The 16928-nt window shown below is 36.5% G+C and overlaps 1 protein-coding gene across 1 annotated transcript in view; it reads right to left on the bottom strand.

Moving 5' to 3' along the window:
* Positions 1 to 16928, bottom strand: part of LOC579367 — a 45776-nt gene that overhangs the window by 26997 nt on the left and 1851 nt on the right. The window contains exons 5-25 of the mRNA XM_031000008.1: positions 16115 to 16239; positions 15357 to 15543; positions 14579 to 14768; positions 13386 to 13592; positions 12426 to 12538; positions 11778 to 11903; positions 11237 to 11319; positions 10788 to 10899; positions 10152 to 10297; positions 9466 to 9736; positions 8777 to 8874; positions 8230 to 8328; positions 7071 to 7208; positions 6182 to 6296; positions 5105 to 5218; positions 4315 to 4515; positions 3419 to 3616; positions 2461 to 2598; positions 1637 to 1783; positions 921 to 980; positions 191 to 439 (exon numbers count right to left, since the gene is read on the bottom strand). Of these exons, the coding sequence (XP_030855868.1) occupies positions 191 to 439; positions 921 to 980; positions 1637 to 1783; positions 2461 to 2598; positions 3419 to 3616; positions 4315 to 4515; positions 5105 to 5218; positions 6182 to 6296; positions 7071 to 7208; positions 8230 to 8328; positions 8777 to 8874; positions 9466 to 9736; positions 10152 to 10297; positions 10788 to 10899; positions 11237 to 11319; positions 11778 to 11903; positions 12426 to 12538; positions 13386 to 13592; positions 14579 to 14768; positions 15357 to 15543; positions 16115 to 16239 (3117 nt within the window). The remainder of the gene's footprint in view (positions 1 to 190; positions 440 to 920; positions 981 to 1636; positions 1784 to 2460; positions 2599 to 3418; positions 3617 to 4314; positions 4516 to 5104; positions 5219 to 6181; positions 6297 to 7070; positions 7209 to 8229; positions 8329 to 8776; positions 8875 to 9465; positions 9737 to 10151; positions 10298 to 10787; positions 10900 to 11236; positions 11320 to 11777; positions 11904 to 12425; positions 12539 to 13385; positions 13593 to 14578; positions 14769 to 15356; positions 15544 to 16114; positions 16240 to 16928) is intronic.

Below are 16928 nucleotides of genomic sequence, written 5' to 3'. Positions count from 1 at the left end.
TCTCATGGAAATATCGTTGACATCATTGACACATAAAGGGAAATATAATTAACCCATTGGCTACTGAATTCTCTATCTCCAATAGGCATAATACAGGGACCATTCGGCTCCAGTAGTCAATGGGTTAATAAAGCTATAATGTACAGTGGATTGCTGACCGTGATGCCATTCAAGACTGCAGCACACATACCTTCAGACATCCCTCCTTGGTACGGAAGCTGAACATGCCAACATGCTTCTCGTCTAGTTCTTGGATAGCCAAGAAGAGTTTGGCTGGAGTGTAGCGGTCAAGATTAGAATCATCCTCCTGCAGGGCCGTCATGAAGAGAGGCGGAGGCTGGTCGGCGTCGTCTTTATGAGTGGCAAACTCAAATTGGACACATCGCATGAACATGTGGAATTCATCGAAACCCATCTCTACTGCTTGCTCCCTGTACATCTGCAGAAAGAACAGCATAGAGAAAATAGGTAATAAAATTGTTAGTTAACAAGTAGGGATAGTGCTAATGCATTGTACGCCCTGTACGCAAAATGACAGGATATCTACAACAAACCATCTCACTCACAACTCTCTCTCTATATTTTTGGCAATTACTATAAATAATCATCTCTGATGCCTGTGCTTAAGGGATATATTAAATATCAAATTTCATACCCTTGCAAAATTGATGTTGTGGTAATTATATACCTAATCTGGCATTCATTATCAAACTATGATTAACTTTATTTAAAGCATTTAGAGTTTAACAGCTACATTGACTGAAAGAACAAGAGAAGTTAGATGAGAGTGGATATTTCGTTCATTTACTAATTTTTACTGACAGAATTCAGTTGTTTTTCATCCATTTCTATAATATGTTCTCTGAAAAAGAAAGATATTGTTCAACAAATGTAATGAGGACCATTAGAGAGTGACATACCTGAGCAAGAACTTCAGTCTCCCAAGAAGTCTCAATGAGTCTGTGTCTCAAGTTTAGCATCTGTATTCAGAAAAACAAAATGATAAAGATAGAAAAAATTAGTATTTCTTATACAAAAAAGATGTTTTTTTAACCCTGCAAAAACAAACACATAGAAGCTATAACTACCAATTTTAGACTCATAAACACAATTCATGAGCTCTGGATTCCTGTGGCATTCTAGATATCAATATATCTGTGGTACAATCATGAACTCATGAAACGACCTGCTTTGCATCACTCTTTGAACATTCACTATAACTAGCAATCTTTTTAGGATTTAGTATTCTACATTGTGTTCAATGTTTCTGTGATTCCATTATATTTTCTAATTTGAAAACATACAATTCCACCACCACCACCACCACTGCTATTAACAATATCACCACTACCACCACCACCACCCCTACCATAACCACCACTACCACTACTTCCAACAATATCACCAATATCACCACCACCACCACAACCATCACCACCACCACCACAATCACCAATACTACCACCACCACTACTACCACCACTACTACCACATCCATCACCACCACCACAATCACCACCACATCCATTACCGCAATCACCACATCCACCACCGCAACTACCACATAACCACCACCACCACCACCACAGTTGACACTATTCTCCAGTGCCATCGATGCTGTATAAGCCCTTCTTACCTCCATGACATCAAGCCATATCTTGAGGTTGTCGGCCTGCTTCTCTTTGGCTGTTCTCCTCCCTGCTGCAGCCTCCTGAGCCTCCATACGCGTCGCTGCAAGCTCACACACGAGGAGAGGATCCTCAATGAACAGGTCAGAGAACAGCTGTACCAGAACAAGAGATATAGAGTAATAAGTGACTTTGATAAGAAAGGAATAAATGCAAATACAAGCTTTCACTTTGATGCTCTTTATATGAGCAAACCATTTGTACTTTTTTTACCGCAAAGTTATCATTCACTTTATTGGGGGAAAAAAAATCATATCATATGCATTGAGATGTTGTAAATTATTTATATCACTGTATGCAGATATATGTATCATTAACCACTTATAAACATGCACAGTAAAAGTTGTGCTACTCTTTGTGGAATAGTGACAATAATATAGTCCATTCTCACAAACACCCTTATCAACACCTTCTTGCAATAGCCATCATCACCATCATCATTACCATCATTATTTTCATTATCTTCATCATCATCACCATTATCGTCATCATCTTTATCATCATCATCATCATCATCATCATCATCATCAACAACATCATCAACAACATCATCATCATCATCAACAACATCATCATCATCATCAACAACATCATCATCAGCAACATCATCATCATCATCATCATCATCATCATCATCATCATCATCATCATCATCATCATCATCAGCAACATCATCATCATCATCATCATCATCATCATCACCATTACCACAATCATCATTATTATCCTGAAACACATTCAAATGTTATGAATGATACTGTCCAATACTTACATCTTTCTGTATTTGAGCATTGAAGCTATGTCCCATAGGCTTCTGTTCATTCCATTCTTTCTGTACCGTCTCCCATAGTTTCTTCTCCATGGCGATAGCCTCAGACTCGGTTTCAGGTTCATGGCAGTGGTAGAGCTCCTGTTGGTTGTAAAGTCATTCAAAATGTACTTCTTCCTTTCATTTCTCAGGACAAAATCTAGGGTCCGAGTATCAAGATGATCATTTCTGTCTTCTAGTAAATCATAGATATGTCAATGTGCAAATATAAAAGGTTTTAATAATTACACTATTGTATTCTGTGACGTTCTCTTCCACAGCATGCTTTTTCCTTGCTTTTGTCAATAACATTCTCTAGAATCCAAGCTCTTTATAATGTGACAGGATCTCCTATGTTATTGTGTAACTAGGGCTTCAATAGCGATGAACACTTTTTGCACAATGCCTATAGATATATCTTTCTGATCAACTAGGTTCTCATGAAAACAATTATGAGCATTATTCTCGACAAAGATCAATCCTACAAATTAATATTTATGTACGAAGTAGAAATTTCTAGCATTGTCCTACTCACTCAGAGTGAATCCCAACGTTTGCTAACACGACAAGATCTTCTAAATTATTTTGCTTCAATTATGATGAACACTTTTTGCACCATGCCTATAAATATATCTTTCTGATCAACTAGATTCTAATTAAAACAACTGTGAGCATGAATCTCATCATAGATCAGTCCCAATCATATATATTCAGGTACAGTGAAACCTGTCTATAAAGACCACCCGAGGGAGACAAGAAAAGTAGTCTTTATAGGCAGGTTTTTATTTATGTACAGGTTCCTTTAGTACATGATTCAATGAGAAACCATTTTCAGGGGAAACAAAAAATGTGGTCTTTGTAGACAGGTGATTCACTAAAGCAGGTTTGACTGTATGATGTTTCTAAGCATTGTCCTACTCACATTGCAAGCATATCTCACAGCCTGTGGGATGCGACTGACGAGAGCGAGGGAGGGGTGGAACTCCAGCAGAAAGACGTGTTTGAGGGCGGGGCGACTGAGGTTGATCGAGATTGGTTGTTTCTGTACGATGGCATGAGGAAGACCAAACTTGTTTCCTTCCCTTGTGATCCGCTTGATGTACTCGCGCTGACTCTCAATCTACAAAAAAAAATCAACATAATCCAGTTTGATGCTGCTTATTAGTATCAGCTTGCATGGTGATGTAGATATACAGTAGGCTTCCGGTTGCATCATGTGAGAGAGCGAGGGGGAGGATTGGGGAGTCTTGAAAAGGACTGTCGGTAAACTTTCTTCTCTCTCACAAGGTGCAACCGTAAGCCTACTGTATATCAATCCAGTTTGTTTTAAGTATGACTAAAATAATTCTTAGTTTTTAAATTTATTTCACTTAGAATTATAACATAGAAAGTATATGCTAAGAGGTAAGCAAAAAATAGACAGAATGCTCAAATTCATGTTGAAGGACAAAGTATACTCTATGTACATGTAATTTGCATAGGTTACTGACTCTATTTTAGTTTCATGGGCAGGATTTAGCAGTTACAAGACTGTTGGGCTTCACATGTTCTTCTAAAAAAATACATATATTAGTCTTCACTGATGACAGCCTGCTGTCGTTTATAAGTTTAAGTCTGACAAGGAAAATAATTTTGATTTTGTAATCAGGAAATGCTTCTAATCAACTCGACCAATCAGATAAACCTCTTGATGGATGCCAGTGTACCTGTTTGTCAGTTCAAGTCTTACAAGGTAAATAAGTTTGATTGTGTAACCAGGAAATTGTTCTAATCAACTCTACCAATCAGATGAATATTTTGTGATGGATGCCAGTGTACCTGTTTGTCAGACACTGACTTGACCACTCCACAGTGAAGCTTCAGACATCGGGACTCCATCTTGTACGTCTTCACGAAGTAATCCGTCTTGAAATCAAAGCGAGGGCGCTTGTGCACAATGTTCGTCATCTCCTGGGCGAGGGCTCGCTTCTCATGCATGTCAAATACATTGTGGTAGGCTTCAAGATAGACATCAAGAAGCTATGAACGTGGGAAAGAGAAATAGAATATAAATAAATCTTCTCATGCATGTCAAATACATTGTGGTAGGCTTCAAGATAGACATCAAGAAGCTGAAAACATGGGAAAGAGCAATAAAATTTAGATAAATAATGTACCAAAAATGACAAATGAACAGAGAGAAAAAGTTTTTTATGATAACACAGCAGAGTGAAATCTCGAGTTTTTATAGCAACTGAAATAGAATGTGAGAAACTTAACAAATGAATGTTCTATGCTGAATATAAATGATATCTGCCTATTCAACATAATACAGAATCTATAATAGTTGAGTACAAAAGCAAAGAGAGACAATAAAATAACGCTATTCGTCCCATCCATGCATGTGTCCAGCATGGTTTCAGTGAGGTGGCTTACCAGCAAGCTTTCCTTAGCATGTTTACATTGTACACACTGAATTGTTAATCAGAGACATCAAGCATGACTAGTCAGCTATTGCATCCTGATGAGGGCTTGTTAAGATAGAAAAAAAGTAGTAACAACTTATGTTTAAGCACTTTCATATTCCAACTGTTCTAATGGTATTAACGGGTCAGCAATGGCGACATACCTGTCTCTTGTTTTCTAGGAACTCTGCTTCATTGGTCCATAGGTCAAGAAGGATAGCATGGCGGTCAACCAGAGAGTGACCATAGCCTGGGATATCCACATTATCATCATGACTCTATGAAAGAGAGAGAGGGATAACAGCATGGTATTAGGTTCATCTTGGAAATAAACACATTACTAACTGGAGGTTTTCAGCCCCTTACTTTATTCAAAGAATATCACATTAATTAGAAGGTTTGTACACACAAAGAATTTGTTTTAAAAACGTTTTCAGAAGTGTATGGCCCTGCCTACAATTTCTATTGTTGCATCAACACAGATTTCGTTTTTATATACTGAAGTTCTGTTCTGCTGTCAAGTTACATACCAGCCTATATTCAGTTTCAGTTTCAAGTTTTATTTCTGCATTTTCCATAAACAATAACAAAAATAACAATGAATACATTTTAGCAATATAATGATAAGTAATAGAAGTAGTAATTCACAAATAAATAAATATAAATAATCAATAGTACAATTAATCGTATTTGAAAAGAAAGAAAAGGGGGAGAATGCAGAAGACCGATATCGTAAGCAGAGCTTGAAATGATACAGGCCTTACAAAAGGAGGAGAGGAGACAGGAAGAAATAATTTCCTTTTTATATACAAATAAACAATGAATATTTATATTAAAACAAGTACATGTAGTATATTATGACCAGAATCTATTGATAATACATATTAAACAATCACTAAAAAAAAAATTAGACTTACCAAGTAGTGCAAAGGAAATTTGGCCAGCACAAAACTCTTTCAAGACATGACAAACATAAGTCATTCACATTTTAGCTTGTTACAAATTTGGGATAGGGAATATGAACAAGATGCATTTATACCATGCAGATTCGAGAACACACTACACAAGAATTGGAAGAATACCAGGTTTTGTGGTGCAAAGGCATATCACCATCAGTTATATACGGTCAATAGCTACATCACTTAACATTTGCATTACCCCTTGATGCCTTTATCAGGAGCATGAGATGTAATGATACTTCTACAAAAAGAAAAAACAATGTCTAGGAGTAGATTCATTACCTGTCGTCTAGAGGAGCTGCTCTGTGACATGGCAGGCCTGGTCTTCTTGCTGCGGTTCTCTCGGTCTTTCTCTATGAAATGGGTTGCTATTAGCAGTAGGTCAGTCTCCAAGTTCCTGTCACAGGATAAAGATTCAATAAGTAGGATTGTTCAGCTGATGTAGCAGAGCCACAGAAGACATTGATACAAAGCCCTCGAAACCACCCGTCTACAAATAATTGCATTTTGTAATATTGTGAATTTTAATGTTCTGTATTTTCCACGTTTGTCATTTATTTTATCCACTTCCTTCAAGTCACTGGCTTTATCGGGTGATAATGATCCAGTACACTTCTCAATGTATATATATATATTGTATGTGATTTTTTTAAAAAGAAATAATAAATTGAATTGAAATGAACAATAACGATAGCTACATGTATTGTATCCATCTCAAGAGCTGCACAAGACACTTACAAACTGCAGACTACATTTGCTACATCCTAGCTGGTCTAAGGTACTAGAAGCATTCAATCAGTTCCTTCTAATCAGGTAACCTTTACATATTTCCATTCAGTTACTATATTTCACTTGTTAGAAACAAGAAAATGAAAGATAATGACTTGGCATTTAACCCATTACCAACAGGAACAGGGTGGTCCTTGTGTAAAGCCTATGGAATTTAGAGAACTTGGTAGACAGTGGGTTAAAAATAACTAATACTAAAGATACAGTCAAACCTGCTTTAGTGACCACCTGTCTACAAAGACCACCTGTCTACAGCAAGCACATTTTTTTCCCCCGTGTAAATGGTTTCTCATTGAAACATGTACTAAAGGAACCTGTCTACAAAGACCACATTTTGTGTTTCCCTTGGGCAGTCGCTGTAGACAGGTTTGACTGTACTTACTTTATGTCTTCCTTGGCCTTGTGATAGATGATGTAGTAGCCTCTCTGATCCTGTACATGTACCCTTCCTTCATCGATGGTGTAGAAATCATCGTGATTCTCAATATCAGAAAACTCCATGAACTCTGATTCCGACAACCTGAATAGAGTAGTAGCAAGTAATTAACAAGGTATAGTACTCATTGATGAAAGTTTCAAACAAAATCACTCATAAGACTGAATCATCAAACATCTTGCTCTTAGATTTTCTAGAGTTGCTCCTGTTGATTTCCAAACAAAACATTTTTATCACAGGCACTGGTTTGATCCAATGGCCTATATGGAAATATGCTCTATCTTTTTTTTCTTTTGACTTTCTCAAGAGGAGCAACAAAACTGAAAGCTTTGATGGCAGAAGGTGAATAATAAAGACATACCTTGTTGTGTTGGGGGGGGGGTGGGGTGGGTTGGTGTGACTTTTTTTAACTAACAGTCATTATTAGATATATTATATCGTGCCCTCTCATGCTTATCTCCTTTCTAATGCGCATTTCTCTTTGCTCACCTTCTTCTCAACCCCACATGCAGCTCATCCTTTTGTATTATTTTCTGATCTCTCACTTCTTTTTTGACATTGTCCACTCTTTGATTTGTGACCGCGTTCTCCTATCTCATTTAAAGCACCCTCTTGTCACGTTTTTGTCTCTGTTGGCATCCCCTTTTATTCCCTATTTTGTAGTTACTTTTGTACTTACGAACTTGTTAATTTAATTACTCATTATTCCCAAGTATCATTTGAGGGGTCCACAATTGTACAAGCATTGCTTTTTAGTGGACCCCTCTGTTTCCAATAAGTATTCCTAAAATGTTGTAAATGTTTATACTTGATTTGTAATGTTTTGTTGGAAACATACATAAATTGAATTGAATTGAATTGAATTAGTAATATTTATCTATTTTGCAGCTCTGGGGTTGCACTTTTCTGACAGCTTACATTGCACAGCTCTCTAAATCCAAACGGACGGTTGCTCTGTATGGTTTCAAAACCGAAGCATTATCTCCTTTCTAGGACATCCCTCTTTCCTACCAAGACGAATTCCATCTTAATCAAACAATAAATTTTGAGGATACAGCTCCTTCATTTATTACAGTCATTTACACAGTTTGAAAATGAAACTCACTTGAATTCTGCTGGTGTGTTATGCAGGTAACCATGGTTACCGAGTCCTCCTCCTCCACTCATGCCTGCCTCCGGTGTTCCTTGTCTGTGATTCTGATGACTGTTTAGAGAGACAAAGTAATTGAAGCGTAGGACATCAATAATCATCTTTCCTCAGCATCAAATGAATAGGCTTGCTTAAATCTTCACAATCATTTCAATACAACACAACAAATAAAAGCAACAAGCACACATTGTATGAGAAGAACCTGGAGTTCACTGATCTATAATTATGCAAAAAATATAATGCAGACGAGAATGGATTAAGGTAATGATATTAAGATTTTATGCAATATCATAGTGCCCTGTGACTTGTGTTGTGAAGATTTTAAGATTAAATAGTTTCAGTTTCAAGAAATAATGTCTAAAGCTTTAAAATGACCTTAATTCAAAGGATTTATAAGATATAGCATGGACGAATTTGAGAACTGATGTGCAGAAAACTGAGAACATGACAGCACTGGGCCCCATCTTTGGTAATACTTACAAATTGAATCATCAGAACTCACCTTAATCTCTTCTGAGTGTCGCCCTCTAGTGACAAGCCCTCGTCGTTGATGGTGAGGGTTCTCTCAACAGAGCGGAAATAGTTTAACACACTGAGACACTGTAAATAAAATAATATAACAATACCATTATGAGGTTACAGTGCATCTCTTCAACACCTTTTGCAGCATGTATAAATATTCGAGAAGGAAAAAGATGGTATTATTCTGACAAGAACCTTTGGTGAGGCGGGGCTCTAAAGGACTTCACTATACAGTTTGAGTAAATATCATGGATTTTTAAAGTACTTTTAGGGCTGGAGTTGACTTTTCTTTCTTCAGTGTTATCTTTAGGCTTATGTCAGATCAAGGCCCTTTTTTTTAAAGCGTTGAGATTTATCAGATTGATCGCAAGTCCTTCAATCAATTGCAAATTTACAAGCTCCTATCTCTCTAAAATACATCCTTGCAATTGTAACTGATTACAATTCAATTTGATTCCAATAAAATACACAAAACAGAAGACAATCATGACAGAATAACAGTGTAAATCCATCAAGAGTACAAAATAGGGTAAAATGATAAAACAATAAAGCGATACATCAGATAACAACACAGCATTATTGGAATTGGGTGGCCATAAAACAACCATGAGGATATGTCGAGACGACCCTTAATACAAGACGGGTCCCAGAATGATAAATGATGCTTACTGTCCTTTGCAGATCTCTGATTCTGAGATGCCGAAGATAGAGATACGAGAGATACCCTCCTTGAACCATGGTAGGATCCTGCTGGCTGCTGCTATCATCCTCAAGACCAAGCTTCTGCAAGGCATCAGCAAACGTAAACTCATCCTCTTCACCCTTCTTCTTCCGTCTACGAGACGTCGCGCTACCAGCCCGTGACCCTGTACCGTAGGTCATGGAGTTGACGTCTTTCTCCTCAAACTCTGTCACAGCCATCTCGTCTTCCTGGCCGATACTGGTATGGACAACAAACAAAGAATATTGAAAACCAAGTTTATTTACTGCTTCCAAACCTAGAGTGTAAGGGGCAATATATGATGGAAATAACAATCAGACAGTCGCTATTTAGTAGGTACATTCTTATGAAGGATATATCACATTTAGTACCCAGAGCATTACAGGCAGTCTCAAAAGCAAGTCTCTTGTTCTCTTGGCTCATACAGTGTTGTTTTTTATTTTGTATTTGGTACAATTATTTTGTTATCTGAGAGCAATGATGTTTAATAGCAAGATCCAAAGGAACTATGGCTTAAAATCTTATCCAAGAGAAATGACAACAGAATTTAAATGTCCAGCCGAACAACACCAGAAAAGTGATATTTCTACGCTTAACCACTTTCTGAGAGGTATAAAACTGAGAGAATCTTTACATTTCAAAAAGTTCCGGGTTACAGTAGATCTTCCTCCATATGGTGTTGGTGTTATAGGCTGTTCGGTGGGATGTTACTGATGCTGCTTGGAAGTTTGGGGGCTCTCGTACTGATATAGCATGGGCTCGCAGGGCATCAATCACTTTCTGTAATAAATTGACAAATAAAGAAATGTGTATCAGTGGTTAAAGCAGCAATGGCCTCTAAGAACAATAGTGGATTAACCTAACAATTCCTTTGGCACGGGTGCTTCTTTTAAATTGGTGTTGATGAGAATAATTTCTACACCCGTCACAATTATTAAATGATAGATGATTTTAATCTATCAAAGCAATCATTCAATGAAGGTAGCCATAATGCCAGGTTTGACTGGTTATAATAAAATGGACAAGTAAATGATTCACTAAAAAGAAGAGTAAACGATTTTCCACTTCGGATAAACAGGCATTCAATGACACTGGCCAACATAGAGAGTTTGACAGTAATGTACTGATATATACAAAATACATATATATTTGAATTTGAATTACTGTAACAACTGACCCATTTATGAATTTCCTTTAAAGTATACAACTTCAAAGATAATTTGAAAAATGATTGAATCAAAATAAAGTTTAGTTTTTTTAATTATCTTACCACCGAGTCTTGAACTGAGATGAAACGTGACTGAGCTCTGAGAAGTTCATCGATACTGTTCCTCTGTCTTAGTTTCATCATCATCTTCTCCTGCTTAGGATCCTTCTCTGGTCTGCAGGTCAAAAAAAATATTATGTTTTATAGTAATTTACCAGCACAGAAAACAATTCTACAAAGTCTGTAGGTGAATAAGCATATTAAAAAAGGGTGGTGTTGTTCAGAAGAATAATAAGGATGAATTTTTAAAACATAAATGCACTGTTTTTCCAAACACTTTCAAAATGCTTTCTTCAAAGCATAAATATAACACTTGCATAATGGGATATTAAACTCATTATATCATGTTGAACATATGTAGTTCTGTTTCATTAATAGTAATTGCTATTTCAAAACAATAATAAAGTCAAAGCTATTTTGTGGTAGACTAAAATGCTTGAAAAGGATCTTACTTGAGTTTTATGAACTGTGTCCAGTTGCTTTCTTTGAGTAAGGCGTGTGATGACGTATCTGCTCCCCAGGATTCATTACCAGTCTGTGCAGGGATAACAAAAACAAAAATTGAATCTAATGAATTGGATTTATACCCCCCCCCCCCCCCCCAAATGTCTTCAGCACCACCTTTGGTGGCAGAGGAATTGAAATACATAACTAGTGACCCAACATTTAAAAGTGAGGTAAATTCAATATTTTACCCTTTATGATTTATGATTATGAACAGTGATTCATTGATTACAATCAAAAGATTCTAAGTGAACTAACAGTAAGTATCTACAAACTTAAAGCAGCCCTTATTGATATTTTATCTTTTTTTTTTCTCACTGCAATAAAAATTCAAATAACTCTGTGTTAGAATGAAAAAAATATATCATAAAAAGGAAAGCCACACCCATTCTGGCTTAGAGCATTCCAAAGTTACTGCATACTACATTTCTAGCATAATGCCAAGTATTACCACTTCACTAACAGATGCTATATAATTTCTATACTCACCTCTAACTTGTCGTATGTTGGGAAAGTTTTCTGCTGCTCTTGTCTTGTAAAGTTAGTCTTGAACTTGCGAGTGACAATGGATATGAGCTCCATCTCGTCAGAACCACCCTCCATGTCATCTACATTCTAAATAAAAACCAAAATGTCATCAAGAATATGTTAATTTCAAAGGCATTATCAACCACATAACGATGTGGATGAATTATTGTTTAAATGGGGTCTAATGAGCATAATAAGCAAGTAGATCCAGGATGCATATTTTGACTAAATATGGGATACGGTGCTATTTGAAAAGTACTTTAAACAAACTAAGAATTGGCATGCAGTCATCCATGCCTGCCATTACAAATGCATAAAATCTGTACATGATGTAAATTTGGCTATGCAAACTACAACATCTACTCAACATGTGTTCTTAAAAAGTTACCAATCAAAATGTTCATATTCTTTTTAAGAACTATTCATTTACCAACATAACATTTCATTATTCCAGATCTGTGCAAAGAATGATTTACCCTGAGCATCAGTACACTGGGCCATGAATTAATGCCACTGTCAACTACTGCCATTTTTTTAAATTTGCTTATTTAAATTTGTAGAAAGTCTATAAACATTTTAGTACATACTTTACCAAGTTGTTGTTCTTACCATGTGTACTGAGTAGCATGACATGAGAAACTCAAGGACTGGTTTGATATCCTGTATGTTGAGCAGATGACATGGAATCCCCATGGTAGCACTATTAGATGCCGGTCCTCCACCTAATAGCAAACAACAAAACAATATTCAACCAGGGATATCTGAGAAACTACTTTACTAAAATGCATTAAAGGTACTATGTCCCATTTGCAGGCATGTTCATAATTCCTGCAAAGTTCTACAGAATTTGATGTTAGCTGCAAATGGGAAATAGCACCTTTATTAAAGCCACATGATGAATTCATCATTGAAAAAGTATCCCATTTTCAAATCTAAAATATGTTTTATAAATAAAATACGATGTAGAATAAGACAACAAAATAGGATTTGTAAAGCAATTTAACCACATGAAGGACAAGTTTCATGGATGCATTCATCTACTTATTACCAAACCCTTATCATAACCCAATACTCAATCACAACCCAAGCCCAAACCTAATATTTTTGATGAAATAACCCTTGAGCAAATGCCTGAAAGTATGGTACACAGCCAGTGACACTTTCAAATGATGCCAACATTTTGGTATGCCCCTATGAGAATTGCCATTGGCTACGGGTAGTGAAAATGTAATACAAATATTATTAAGTATATGACCATTGTTTATCTTTTCTTCATAATAAGTACTTACAGAGCCTATACCCTACAAGCTCTGCTTTCTCTTTCGCTTCCATCATATTTCTCCCTTATTTAACTTAGTCTTATGTATTATTCTTTTCGTTTGTATAAATGCATCCAAAAAAAAAATTCAAAATGTAACATGCCAAATGAAATGAGGTATTATACAACATGTGAAATATGAAAATAAACTGAAACTGAAACTGAAACTGAAAAAATCCTTGAGCAAATGCCTGAAAAGTATGGTACTAGAAACTATGATTGTGACAATGAGATGAAATGGATGTTTGTACCTGCAGCCGCTGCTGCTGCCGCTCCCTGTGGAGTGTTTGTGATGGTATTAGTACTCATGACATTGACAGATGATGATAGGAGTGATCCACCCACATCACCACTATCACCATGTATCCCACCGCTGCCACCAGTATACTCTTTACTTCTCTCCTTCACACTCTCCAACATGGATGTCCGACCGGGAGATGGAGCTACAGGGACTTCACCTAAAGAGATGGTAAGTACAGGATGTATGGAGTGATAATGCATGATTTCACATGGTACTGACACTGGCATATGATTAGGGAAGGAACAATCCACACCGAAACTTTCCTGTATTCTACCCGTGTACTCTAAGAGAATAATGTATAAAGTTTCACTATTTGTTTATAAATCCATGTATAACCTTATCCCATCCTATATTTCTAGTCTGTTTTGTCCCATCCAGCAATCAAGATATCCATTACATTCAAGGTCAGACCCCCTTCTTCTGCAAATCCCCTGCATCAATTCGAAGAAGGGTCAACAAAATATAATTTTTTCTGGTCCCACTATTTGGAATAGTCTCCCTTTAAGCATTCGTTCTTGCACCTCAGTCGCATCATTTAAGAGACATTTAAAAACTCATTTGTTTTCTTTGTAATTGTCATTTTTTAGAGTGTAATGCACTTGGAGAGTATATAACTATTATGTTTGTATCTTGTAAAGCACCTTGGGCATGTTCATGTAAAGGTGCTAAATAAATACCAATATGTATGTATGTATGTATGTACTCTTTGCCAATCTTTGTCATGCTCTTTCCAGCCCAATGGGTGTCTATACAGCCAGGACACAAAGCCAGATAAATCTTACATACATGATGAAGTAAATGGAGATGATCGATATTACAAAGGATGAACATATAGGGTGCTACACAGGACATGGTTATTTATGGGCCAAGCATTGGAATGTGATAATATTTTGACATATAGATTGCAATACATGAAACACATTACTTTTTTTTTCTCACTTGGATGTTACGTAGAGTAATAAACAGAAATATTCCACACAATACCATGAAACATGAACGCATGATGAAGTAATTAGTTCAATGTCTTCCTTGTTATTTTAATGTCAAATGTCATATTATTAACGTTGGCACTGAAATTTTACATGGTAAGTTAACATATATTATTGACATCAGTTACAAACATTGTTTGAACCTTTTACGTACCAACAGACTGTCTGCCCTCAAAGACAGACCACCTGCCTGATCTGTTGATGGCTTTAGGAGCTTGTGACCCGAGACTAGACCCTTGATTCCTATGGTCAGTGTGATGGTCAGTCTTGGCGATCCGGTCAGCCTCGTCTAGTTCATCTGGTGAGATCTCATGCTTGTGAGCAACAGCTATCCATTCAAGAGTCTAGTTTGTCAAAAAGCACACCATGTTAAAAATAATTTGAAATGCTGGTAATCATTATAATAATTAATACTTAGTCAGATAGGATGCTACAAGAAAAAGGCATCTGTGAGATTTCTTCTGATAAGATATCAGATATTGTGAAATTTTTAAAAACATTGGTTATCTTTCGATTGAAGGTAAATTTTGAAACAAATGGTTTCTTCTTTTTTAACACAAAAATGAAAGGTCACTGTTTAACAATTATTTACATGAAAGAAAAAGTTGCTGGGAGAGAAGTGTATTTCTAAAGAACTTTGCCACACTAATGAGTCATAAAGATTAGGATGTATATAATTATTCTGAATTCAATTATGTCCCTTCTCTCATGGTATACATTCCTTTCTATTTCAAACACAGTCCCCTAAGGAGCTGTTTATTTCAGTTCATCTCGTCGCTGTCATCTAGCCCAGTGGTAGTATCACTGACTGGTGTCGTTGTTTGGGGTTTCATTCATGGCTTCTGTTGCACCATGCAACCTTCAACACTGTGGTAAGGTGAACAGTAAGATTTCTTACAGAATATTAGTTCAATGCTTGTAGTATATCTCACCTTCAGGAACGAATGTACATGTTTAACTGAGCGATAGTGGGATACGAGCCATCGTGTATAGATCTGCATATCTTCCAAAGTAACGAGGCTTTCAGTCACCAGAGGTTTCCCCATCACCAGGGCTTCGTGGGCCACAGACAGTCTCTTGGCTCGTGCAATGGCATCACTGTACTCTGACATAATCATCCTTCAATGGAGGAACAATCAAAGGTATAAAACATTTATATGTCGTTCTAGAATCAAGTTCGGGTGGATCTGGCATTTGTTCTAATTCCTTGAGCTCTGTGCGAAGACAAAGATTGACAGATTGATTGATTGTACTTAAGCTACATAATAATCTTTAATGTAATCCGATTATCTATTTGAGGGAGGCAGAGCTTTTTTTAATAGCAATTCATTGGAGAGGCTGCTGGCTCTGAAGAAAATAATTCACAAATCCCCTCTTTAAGAGAATGTAGAAGAAAAAATATGCATTGATCGTCAAACTTCAAGTAGATATCAATAAATATCAGTAGAAGTAGAATACAAAGAATTTTTTTTTTAATTATTAAAAGAGAGAGAGAGAGAGAGAGAGAGAGAGAGAATGATGGAAAGCCAGAGATATGAGATAGAGAAGGAGGGGATGGTGGAGAGAGCAATAAAGAGAGAAAGCTGCCCACAACACAAATATAGATTTTATTTCTTTATTACTGTTCACATCCAAATAAATCCAAGTAAATGATTCCAAAGCCGTAAGGAGGAAGTAGGATGTATCTTACCCAAGTTGATTCTGATAGTGTGGATAGAGTGCTTCAAGAGTGCTGGTGTGCTCACAGAACCGCTTCCATCTTAACATATGCATGTGCTTACATTGGACTAGCTGCTGGATCTTATCACAAAAGAACTGAAAATAAAGAAAGATAAAAGGAAAAGTAAGATCCTTTTTTTCTTCTGATCTACCTCCCCTTGTGCAATTCTCATTCTCAGACAAACCTAAATGGAATAGCCCACAGCATATGAAGAAATTAGTAACCCGTTTTGAGAATCATACACCAATGAAAGAATCCTCATAGTGAGTAAAGGACTATGTTTGTGCTGTACAAATGTGCAATGTTTATAGGAACTCTACAACCAGTTGTCAAACAATCCAGTTCCATCACAATATAAATGTTATTTATATGTTCATATTTCTTCTCATAATGAATGTAACAAAATATCCGTTATCTGCCTGATAATCCTTTCAAATTTTATGAATTCAAGACTAAAATGATCCTGCACCATATTCAGTACAACAGTATCGTAACATTCTCAGTATCTACAAACAGGACAATCTTCTTTGATAATGAAATTATAGAGGATACGTCATTGGACTGTGGATCAAATGATTTGTGGTTTGAATCTCGCCGTGGCACTAATATCCTTTGGCAAGACATTAATCTACTCTACATTTGCCACTCTCCATCCAGGCATTTAATGGGGAACCTAGCAGAGCCTGGGTAATATTGGAGGGCCTTGAGTACCTTAGGTGACAGAAATCTGCGCTATTAAAATAACCAATATTATTATCATGATCTGTTTATCTTTCACTTATAA

The sequence above is a fragment of the Strongylocentrotus purpuratus genome, unplaced genomic scaffold (genome assembly GCF_000002235.5).
Source record: "Strongylocentrotus purpuratus isolate Spur 01 unplaced genomic scaffold, Spur_5.0 spur5_scaffold_6, whole genome shotgun sequence".
NCBI lineage: Eukaryota > Metazoa > Echinodermata > Echinoidea > Camarodonta > Strongylocentrotidae > Strongylocentrotus > Strongylocentrotus purpuratus.
The sequence above is the reverse complement of the archived record's forward strand: the minus strand, read 5'-3'. Positions and strand labels throughout refer to the sequence as shown.